The sequence below is a fragment of the Ascidiella aspersa genome, chromosome 2, assembly GCF_963924565.1.
Source record: "Ascidiella aspersa chromosome 2, kaAscAspe10.2, whole genome shotgun sequence".
Classification (NCBI taxonomy): domain Eukaryota; kingdom Metazoa; phylum Chordata; class Ascidiacea; order Phlebobranchia; family Ascidiidae; genus Ascidiella; species Ascidiella aspersa.
This window is the reverse complement of record NC_139448.1, coordinates 32,377,586-32,389,001: the sequence shown is the minus strand read 5'-3', so window position 1 is coordinate 32,389,001 and position 11,416 is coordinate 32,377,586. Positions and strand designations below refer to the sequence as shown.

The 11,416-nt window shown below is 36.3% G+C and overlaps 1 protein-coding gene across 1 annotated transcript; it reads left to right on the top strand.

The window, feature by feature from the left end:
- Positions 1-1,696: 1,696 nt before the first annotated feature.
- Positions 1,697-7,263, top strand: LOC146164969 (uncharacterized). Its single transcript, XM_083380895.1, has 6 exons — positions 1,697-1,854; positions 2,145-2,267; positions 2,983-3,175; positions 4,272-4,457; positions 5,916-6,026; positions 6,979-7,263. The coding sequence occupies exons 1-6, from the start codon at positions 1,697-1,699 to the stop codon at positions 7,192-7,194; spliced, it is 987 nt and encodes a 328-aa protein (XP_083237021.1). The 3' UTR covers positions 7,195-7,263.
- The last annotated feature ends 4,153 nt before the right edge of the window (positions 7,264-11,416 follow it).

Below are 11,416 nucleotides of genomic sequence, written 5' to 3'. Positions count from 1 at the left end.
CGGATTATAAGTAGCCGGGAGCAATAATTGTAGGCTATGACTTGCTGTCAATTGTGCCAGTACCGCATGCACAGTAAACTTTAAGCCCATTCGTGTTCCACAGTGATAAACAGGTTATTTTTTCGAAGCATATAATGGTTGAAGGTTGTAGTAAGACGTTGTAAGAATATTAAAGCCCATACAGAAATAGGTGTTACTTTGAACGTTTCGAATAACTCCTTATTTTCATGTAAAGAGTTATTCGGAACATTCAAAATGATACCTACTTATGTATTGCCTTTGATATGCTTGTGAGTTTGTTCAAGTTAATGTCAAGCTTTGTTATTTTTTGTATATTTTTTGTATTAGTTTTATCATTTCTGTTTCAAAAGGCGATAAGAATGCGATGTAACACTTTGCGGCCACAGTTTGGGTGTAAACAGTATTTCCCAACCAATGGGTTGTTGTGTTAAATTTGTTCGCCGTTTCGGCCAGATTTTATATGGTAAGATGTATTTAGAGTGGTAATGAGCAAGATTTCTGCAACACTTGGGAAAATAGGCAGAGCAGTAGGAAGACATGGCACATACTAATTAAACTCGAACTTATGTATTGTAATTTCTTATTTGCGTTCGCTTTACAAAATGTTTATTGAAAAGAAATGGGTCGCCTAAGTAAAGCGTCCGCCCGAAAAACTGAAAACATACGGCTCTGGTTAAACCTTATTTATAGAACGCAACGTCAGTTTAACCGAGGCAATAAAGGGAGTTATTGTGACTTACTCGGCCAAGTATGTACATTGTACAGCCTTACCAGCAATGAAACACTATAGTTTTCTTGTGGTCAAGTTTCGTTTTAGCGCCGACTAACAGGCAGTGTTGCAAACAACTCAAGTTGTAAATATGTCGAAATGACTAAGTCCCTGTCAAGTCATTTGTAAAATAACTTAAGTCCAAGTCAAGTCTCATTCAAGCTATAATTAGAACAAGTCAATTTCAAGACCTTGTCATAAAAATTAAACGTTAGGCGATTGAAATTGGGTAAACTATTCCGATTATTTTATGAACAATACCTTAACTAAAAAATATAAAAAAAACGCTATATACAGCAAGCAAATTGTTTTATGTGTAAAAATTAGGATATGACCCAATTGTACAAAAAATGTTTATTGAAAACACTTATTTCAGATCAAGCCATTGGCCCAAAATACTTAAGTCAAGTTCAGTAATTTTCCCAAAATACTTAAGTCAAGTAAAGTCATTTGAAAACAGTCAAGTCATTGACATAAATCGTTACAACACTGCTGAAAGGCAAGGAATGAACACATATCGTTACATTCTTGAAGCGCAACGCAATGATGTTTTTCAGTGAGGTTTTAAAATTGCGGTCAAGTCCGCACAGTGTTACAGCCAAGCGTGCAAAAGATGCCTCTTTCTTTGTTGAGCGAAACTCTAGTTCAAGAACCGTAAACATGTGTGTCACTTGTCGTTTTGGTAACCGGTGCAAATGAAATGCAGGACGTCCTTTTAGCAGCGCAAAAACAAGTTCAGAACCTCATTTTTTTCAGTAACCTGAGCAAAACAGGACGATCTTTTTAGCAAGAAAAAGCTTATGGGCTTAGCAAAAGTCCCCGGGAAATGTAAACATTGTCACCTGCTGTACAGTTATCGGTAGAATTAGGGCTGTATTACTCTCGCTTAACGTTTGGTATCAAATCATGTCGAAAAATGAAGGGCTTTCCATTGTGGATTTTCAAGGCTGCTCAATCGCCCAGGAAAATTGCAGTGAAGCCAGTCGGCTTGAAATTGGTAAAGAACTTTTGAAGGCCTTTTCTCAAGACGGATTTGCCTACTTGACAAACTGCGGCATTACAGAGTAGGCCTACGTTTGTTTACTGGCTTTCAAGCATTGGCTTGACTCGGTTTTTAGAAGAAATTATGTAACTTTCCTTAGGTTATTTTGGCAAGTGACTTGGCATGAATTTGCATGTTCTACTCAATGGTAAAATTGTATCAAAAACCTAATTTTGTAAGCAAACGACTTTTTGGCGTGTGACTGGCATTTGGTGTTTGATAAGAATACACTCAGAATTTAATCAAGAATATAGGCTATTTTGGGTTTGTTTTTCGGGGTTATTAATTGTGTGTTTCATTGTGGTTTTACAGTGATTATGTCAATCAAATACAAAAAAGTACGGAGAGGTTTTTCACGAGTTCGGAAAGTGACAAGCTGCGATACAAAAAACAAGGACTGGTAAACTTCGGTTACTTCGGAATTGGAAGCGAAGCGTAAGTAAACAAAACAGAGATAAAAATATATTTTATAATAGTACACAAGTTTCTCATATAACTTAAAAGCAAGGATTTTTTTCCTGTTACATGGACGTACATCATAACAACTTCAGTTGTGTTTTCAGTTGGCCTGGATAAAAACTTTGCGTTTGATGTTTGGCGTTTAGTATAACACTGTCTTCGTTTGCAACCATAAAAAGTATCACCTGGAAATTAAGACAATATAGCTGGATAAAATGTCAAAATCTTAGAAAGTATACAGAATGAAATGGGGCTATTACAGCAAACTTTGTCCAATTCCTAATACTTGATTTTGTTCCGATTGTACAGCTTTATAACTAACTTAACTGTAACACTATATGATTGCGATTTACCTTTATTTGAAGTAATAATCTGCAGCGATGCACTGACTTAAGTTAATGACTCGAGTTAAGTGCACTTAAAGCGCTGTTTTAAAATGACTATACATCTGACGTTTAAATCTTCTGACCAAAATGACAAGTCAAATTGTCAAATAAATTCGATCACATGTTTTATTTGATTTTTTTGTAATAAAATTGTCTTATTTATCTCATTGGTTCACGCAAAGCAATTTGCTAACTGCCTATTGAGTTATTGATCATAATCTGGCCAGTTCGTTGATTTTATTAGTTTAACATTTTATTTTTATGTCAATGACTTGAATTGAAGTTGACTTGCTTTTGTAATTCAGGCCAAATCCAGATATACCAGCTGATTTTAAGGAGGCTTTCAATGTTAGTGGTTCAATGAGCGACGTTGCAGAAAGCCAATGGCCCCACGACATCGCACCTGACTTCAAGGCCTCAATGTTGGAGTTTATGGAGAAAACAAAAGTGCTCGCGTTAAGGATTTTTAATGCGCTTGCTTTAGCGATGGATCTTAAGGTAAGCCTACAGTTGCACTCGCGGTTTTTATATGAAAGTCTTTCAATTCATAAAAGAATGTATAAGAGCGCGTAATATTTGTTGACCTTGTTTGTCCAACGACCTGCGGCACTTCAAAACATGCTAGTCGGTGCACGTGCACATTGCGCTAAACATTGCATTAATCATTGACTGGCTTGTAGTTAGCTACAGTGGTTATCTGCATCGTTTGCACACATAAAGCGGAAATTGAAAACACATTTTTTATTTACGAATTAATTTTTTACGAATTAAATGGTTATCAACTCTACACGAGTAACAGTGACTCAGTGTTGTAATGACTTACGTGAATTAACTTATGCGCACTTTTGGGCAAATTACTTTTTAGGGTTGAAATGAAGTGTTTTTACTACTTATTTTTCAAGACAAAGATTTAACGTTTAATTTGCATGTCAAGAACTTGACTGTGACTTAACTTGTTATTCATTCAAAATGACTTGACTGGGACTTAAGTCATTACAGAATGACTTGTTTACAGCACTGAACAGTGTCTATATGTGGACGATTTACAGGTAACTTCCCCTTTAACCATTACATTCCATGAGAAGGGTTCACAACATTGGTCCTTATTGTGGTGCCTTTATTTGTTACGTATTTTAAGTGTCAACACAAGAATATGCATTTGCAACGAAAGCTGTGACTCTTGTTATTGAAGTTAAAGATTCGGCGGGGCCGCATTGACAACTTAGTATTGTTTTGATTGTCTTAATAGCGGGCTAAATGGAAAAATGATCTTTGCAAAAACACTAAAAACCATGTTTGTTTGTTGTTAAAGTTGACGATCAAAATGGTACCTATACTTCTGTATGGGCTTTGATATTCCTTCTACGTTTCACTACAGTTAACCTCCGGGCATTATGCTCAAAGTTTATTGTTCGACAATTAGTAGCATCAGAGTCTATTTCCCCCAATTAACCGCTATTCGACATATTTGTAGATCATGAAAGTGCAGCATTGGTTTGTTGATAAGGAGGGGCGCATTCAGTTGCTAGACGTTGTCTCGCGTTTGGCGTTACCTAAATGACAATTCTTATTTTTTTGTATTTTTGTCGCCCAGGACGAGCATTTCTTCGAGAAGTGCCACAGTGACATGCACACCGCCAATTCAATGACCACCGGTCGTACTCTTTACTACCCTCCCGTGGCAGAAAAAGACCTGGTGCCCGGTCAAGTTCGTCTGGGAAAACATTCCGACTCCACTTCTATTACCATCTACTTCCAGGACTCTGTTGGAGGATTGCAGGTTAACCTATACACGAGCTTTCTAAACTGGGGGTCGCAACCCCCGTCATGGGTCAATAAATTGGGAAAGACGTTAATTTTGCACAACATTAATATTACGTAAACACTAACTAACCTGTGGTGGTCACCACTTTAATTAATCAATTCGGACAGATACTGACAACAAATATATGTTCTATGTTCAAATTGATACCATTTAAAAAATCAAAATAGTTCCCCCTGTGATTATTGTTGCTAAACAAATTAATACATTCCGTTTATTGCTACTAAAACTTCGCAAAACATTTTTAAAAACTTGGGGTTCGCATGCGAAGAGTTGGTCTATATAGTTAATAAAAAAGGCTGACGTAGGCTACTGCATTTTGTTGATAAATGCTCCCTTTTAGTAAAACCTATTTAATAGACAAGACACCAAAGTATAAAGGTTAAGAAAATAACATATGACTGCCATATAGTTGAGCCGACGGTAACCTAGTCTCTTACACGTTCCTTATTACACGTGACTTTAAGGAGCAGGCCGCTAAAATATCTATTGCAAAATTCTTGAATTCTAGACAGAATCACTTCACTCAGTTGATATTGGTTGATCGTTGGGTATATATTCACAAATCTCACAGAAACACGATAAAACAACACAGCTTTAGTATTAAAGCCGTAGGTATAGAATGAATTACGAAACGCCAAAAACACTCGGTTCGGGTGATGAATTTTAAACTGTTATTTATAGTTTCGTTTCTACGTAATAAAGTAACTTGTTAAGAAACAGTTTCAGTACAAATTTAAGTTTCATGTCACGTCACTTGTTGCTAATATTTAAATCAACCTTATTCGATGTTAAGGTGTGTTAAAGTGGATAACTTATTTGCAGTGTTGTAATGACTTAAGTCAACGACTTAAGTGCACTTAAGTCACTGTTTTCAAATGACTAGACTGGACTTAAGTCTTTTCATCAAAATGACTTGACTTGACTTCAGTACCGTATTTTGGAAAAATGACTTGACTTGACTTAAGTCTTTTAGACAAATGACTTGGAGTAAAATAAAGTGTTTTCAATAAACATTTCTTCGTAAAATTTGAATTTTTATCCTATAATTTTGCACATAAAACATTTTGCTTGCTGTATTTTGCTTGCCTTTTCGTTATTTTTTAGTAAGGGGTGTAATTGCTCATATGTTCGGACAAGTTTACTTAATTTTATTAGCTTAACATGTAATTTTTATGACAAGGACTTAACTTGGAATAGACTTGCTTTAATAAGGACTTTACTTTGACTAAAGTTATTTTACATATGACTTGACTTAGACTTAAGTTATTTTGCAAATGACTTGACTGGGACATAATTTATATAAAATGACTTATTTTCAACACTGCTTATTTGCTAAATTTAGGAGGTATGAGGATCGTTTCCATTAATTCTGCTGAAAACTGAGCGCTAATTACAGTTGTATATGCTTCTTAGATTGAAGACCCCAGCGGGAAGTTTATCGATGTAACTCCTGTCGCTGAAACCGCTTTGGTTGGAATCGGAGACATGTTGGACATCTGGACATGTGGGAAGCTTAAGTCAGTGGTAGGTTTGTCCGATAGTATCGGATCGGGGCCGATACCCGACCCCCAAGTGGTAGTATGGGTAGTCGACTGATATTAAAGGGTGGTAGGCAACTGGCGCCAAATCGATTTTAAAATCAATCTAAGCCAGTGTTTTTTAACCTTTTATATTTGGGGACGCACCTAGAGACGTATAAAAACGTGGCGGCGCACCTTGCGAGCGAAGCGAGCACGATATTTTGAGGTGTACCGATATTTCTCTTAAATTGCCTGCATTTTATTATTATATGGGTTTTATAGTTGCATATCTTTAAAGGGACTTCCAGCCTCTGAGACTCAAAACGTTATTTTGTCTATTAAAGTCTTATTCCGATGAATTTACTTATTTCGATATGTTCTTTACTATCGCTTGCGACGCACCTAGCAGCCTTCCTTGACGCACCAGTGCGCCGCGGCGCACCGGTTGAGAAACGCTGACCTAAGCATTGGCTTGTGACCAAAATCAGCAATTTATACTTTGAAAGAGATTGTTTAAGAAATTGGAGATAAAGCTTTTTCTATAGAAAATTTTATACTTTACCGATATTTAAAAGTTGGTCAACTGTTTTAAATGGGCCCAAGGAACAATTTAAAACAATAATTCGACTCGACTTGCAATTTATTGTATATGACTTAACTCGGAATTAAGTCTATTTGCAAATTACTTTGTTTTCCGAATTACTTGAATGGAAGATACCTTAAAAATCTAATTTCTTGGACTAAATTTTTTTTTAAATGACTCGTTTGGGAAGCATTTGGTAAACCACTTGGCTTAAACGTGAGTCATGTTGAAAAATATATAAGTAAGACTTTTGTTATATGATTTTACCCTGACCTGCCTTGCAATTTATTGAAAATGACTTGACCTAAGCTGATTCATTTAGCAAATGGCTTTTTCGTCATGACTTGTTTACAACACTTTGGTGTCAATTCAGAAGCACCGCATTGTGACTCCGCCGAGCGATGAAAGGAGCCAAAAAGTCCGAAGATCTCTCATTTACTTTGTTCTTCCCAATAAAGATGTAGGTGTCAACCGGCCTCTGGTGTATAAGGATGGTTCGACGAATCGTGAAATGCCGGATAAAATCATGACGTCAATGGACGTATGCATGAGGTACTTGCAGAAAGTGTGGGACCCAAATGATGCCTGACGCTCGTTTTGACGCCATGTATTATATCGTACAACACAGGTTAAAATTTCGAACAAAATGTCAGTTTTTATTAATTACAAAGCTGTGTGAAACATAGCCTACATGTATATATACATAATGACTTCTGCATGTAGCCTAATCTGGAACTTCTGAATTCATACCGATGTCCAGCAGTAGCCTATGTAGCCTACATATTCGTCAATATTTAACTAGTTGTTTACGTTGATAATTATCAGCTGTTCTAATGAGAACGAAATAATTTTAGCAGGAAATCGAACCGCACCCGGACCTAATATTTATTGACCTGTTTTTATTGATCTTTATTGATCCGTAACCGAGCTTAACCGTTTTTCTGTACGAATTAGGGTTCTGAACAGAGACTTAACCGAATATTTTGAACAAAGTTAAACTGTAACTTAACCGAACCTGTGAACAATGAAGTTACTCCAGCATGACGTCACAACATAAGTTCTCAATTTTCAAGTTAGGCCTATACGATGTTTGAATATCGCACTGTTTGTAAAATATTTGCAAAATGTGTGATTATTATATGACAAAACACGCGTTATATTTTATTAGTTCACGTAATGGCCATCATGCCGATTTAAAAATTGAATAAACATTAAGGCATACAGAACTCTATCAAATATGACCTTAAAAGGGTACCAGAACGAATAACCTTGTATTCTCCCGTGCAACTGCCAAACAAATTATGGAAAAACATGGTAAAAGCATTTTCTGGAGATGTTACATAATAAGCTACTGTTTTCTCATTCTTCGTTGAGATTATAAGATAAGAGTTACAAATCTTTAATTACTCTGTACACATAGATATATTGACGATTTGCTCTAAGTCCTTCTATAGCTCATTAAAATGGGAGAGACAATACAATGAGCAATATTCGAGTTTTTATGAAAGTTTGTTTGTTCCGTGATTGTGTTCCTCTTGTTCAATGTTTTTTACTCGAAATTCTTGACATTTTTGTAACATATATAAAATACAAACTTTGCGGATCTCGTGTGTTGTGCGTTAGCAAAGAGTTTTAGAGTGGTAATAGCTAGCTTTTGTTGAATGCAACCATGCGTGTCAAATCAACCAAAGCGTGACCTGAACTTGTTTACTTCCTTGGCGCCAAATTTAATACAACACCTTCGTTCTTCACATTGTGAGTGTTGAAGTTATTTGTTTTGTAAATATTTCCTTCATTGAAAGAATGCTTTCAAATTATTGAGACATATTTCAATTAATTTAGGACATAGTTGCACAATTTAAACTGTTTATGCTAAAATAATGTGTGTGATTTAGTTAGCAATTAGCATACCTCGTTGATATTAAAACAATATCACACAAGTCCAAATTATGTACTTCAAACAGTTTGTTAAACCATGACAAAAACGAACAAAAAACGATAATATCACTTACAAAAAGAGGGTAAGAACTCGCGCCCCCTGGATACGCCACTGGGGGCAATGGATAATGTATAATATTTTTAACCTTAATATACATATTACACTTAAATATAATACTAATAATCGCATTTTGAAATTCCAGGGGGGCAAGTGCCCCAACTCCCCCCCCCCCTTGCGGGCGCCCATGGTTGAATGTTGTAGTAAGACGTTGTAAGAATATTAAAGCCCATTTTTGTATATTTTTTGTATTAGTTTTATCATTTCTGTATCAAAAGGCGATAAGAATGCGATGTAACACTTTACGGCCACAGTTTGGGTGTAAACAGTATTTCCCAACCAATGGGTTGTTGTGTTAAATTTGTTCGCCGTTTCGGCCAGATTTGATATGGTTAGATGTATTTAGAGTGATAATAAGCAAGATTTCTGCAACACTTGGGCAAATAGCCAGAGCAGTAGGAAGACATGGCACATACTAATTAAGTTCGAACTTATGTATTGTAATTTCAATTTGTGTTCGCTTTACAAAATGTGTATTGAAAAAAAATGGGTCGCCTCAGGAAAGCGTCCGCTCGAAAAAATAATAGCATATATACGGCTCTGTGTAAACCTATAGAACGCAACGTCAGTTTAACAGAAGCAATGAAGGAAGTTTTTGCTACTTTCTTGGCCAAGTATGTAGGCCTACAGCCTTACCAGCAATATGGAATTACAGTTTTATTGTAGTTAAGGTTCGTTTCAGCGTCGACTAAAAGGCAGTGTTGCAAAAGTCCCTGTTAAGTCATTTGTAAAATAACTTTATCTCAGGTCAAGTCTCTTGAATAAATAACAAGTCAAATCAAAGTCAAGTCATAATTGGAGAAGGTCAAATTCAACTTGAGACCTTGTCATAAAAATGACACGTTAGGCTATTAAAATTATATTGTCCGATTGAGCAATACCTTCACTAAAAAAGTATCACAAAACTCAATATACAGCCAAGCAAATTGTTTTATGTGCAAATATTAGGATATAACCCAATTGTACGAAAAATTTTTATTGAAAACACTTCATTTCACCCCAGGTAATTTGTCTAAAAGACTTATATCAAATCATGCCATATGCCCAAAAGACTTAAGTCAAGTCAAGTCATTTGAAAACAGTGACTTAAGTTCACTCAAAGGAAGTCATTCACTTGAGTCGTTACATCTTAAAGGCAAGAAATAAACACATTTCCTGGGCAACGTAATGATGTTTTTCAGCCAGGTTTTAAAAACACTTAATCATGTTAAGTTCAAGTTCGCACCTTGTCACAGCCAAGCGTGCAAAACTTTCCTATTTCATTTGCTAAGCTAGTGGTTCTCAAACTTTTTTGAAAATATTGCGCAACGGTCCCTCAGCAACTTTTTAAATTGCTCACGGTCCCTTTAAAATATACACAAAATAACATTTGTTTTTGATGGTATCAATGGGATTGGTGCACTTGCTTCTTTGCTATCAGCTCGGCTAACGAATCATTTATTTGAGTGAAGCAATCATGAACAGCTTTAAAACCGTGACCGTACAGCCCACCAGGGCTGCCACTCTGATTTTCAATGTATCCCAAGGTTACATGTCTAAAAATCCCAAGAATTGAAAAAAAAATCCCCCAAGATTAAAAAAGCTGAACTATAAGAGACTGTGGCGGACTTTGAGGTGTGCATCCATGTGTATTGAAGCTCTAACACAGGTTTTGGCAACCTTTTTTCTAGTCGCGGGCCAATACCAAACTGATAAAGGTCTCTGCGGGCTGCACACAAAGTTAACGAAGAAGCGTGTTATTAAAATGTTAGAACAACTGTGAATCACGCGGGCCTCGATTTTTTTTTGCACTTGAAGACGTTTTTGATTACATTCAAGGAGGCAGTAAATTGTTTTTTCGAGTCCACACCTCGTCATCAATACTACTAATGCAAAGCGTATCAAACCTACTTGGAAGAAACGCGATAACTTTACCTCTAGCGAAGCGAGCTTGATTTTTTTAGGTATACCGGTATTTTTTATAAATTTCTTGTAAGTTTTTTTATTACATTGCCAAAAAATACTAAAATGTTGATATTTTTTAATCCGTTTTTCGTTTGTCCGCAACGCAATTGTCAGCCTTCAACGTCGCAACGGTAAAGAAGCGCTGTGTTCTATAGTTTAAAAGACAGCATCAAAGCATAAACAAACCGAGTGCACAAAGATCATTCGCGCGAAGCGCGACACTTTTTTGCACTTACGTATAGTTAAAATAGTCAAAAAGTAAAATTGGCTCGTGTCTAGTTTGTCAAATAGGCGGCGGGACGGATCCGGCGGTAGATGCCCCTTCTCTAATAGCTATCATTATTATCGTCGATTGGGTCTGGAGCAGTGATTCTCAACCTTTTTTAGAGCAAGAGCCGCATTTCAAACCTAATGTTTGCAAGGAGCCGCATAAAAAACAACAGTAGGCATAGAATTAAAAAATATTAAGAAAGCAACAAGAAAACATCAAATATACATTACGCTAGCCAGGCTAACTAATTAACACTGTTTGCCATAGCTTGTCGATCAGGACTAAATATATTGTGACGTAACAAATCACAAAATTATTTTAAAGAGCCGGATGGAAGTACCCGGTAACATTAGTACTTCGTACTCGGGATCCTTGCTGAAACAATTCATTAATTCTTCATTTCTCTTACTTACTTTGTTGCAATTCTGCTACTTCTAACTAATTTTTCACTCGGTTAGAGAGCCGCAAAATGTACAGTTGAGAGCCGCGGTTGAGAATCACTGGTCTGGAGCATTAACGCCGTCACACAAGCTAGTAAAT

Excerpts from the sequence above, each read along its gene's own strand:
- LOC146164969 (XM_083380895.1), top strand. The coding sequence starts at position 1,697 with ATGTCGAAAAATGAAGGGCTTTCCATTGTGGATTTTCAAGGCTGCTCA. Across the intron at positions 3,176-4,271 it reads CTTTAGCGATGGATCTTAAG|GACGAGCATTTCTTCGAGAA; the intron begins GTAAGCCTACAG and ends TTTGTCGCCCAG. Across the intron at positions 6,027-6,978 it reads GTGGGAAGCTTAAGTCAGTG|AAGCACCGCATTGTGACTCC; the intron begins GTAGGTTTGTCC and ends GTGTCAATTCAG.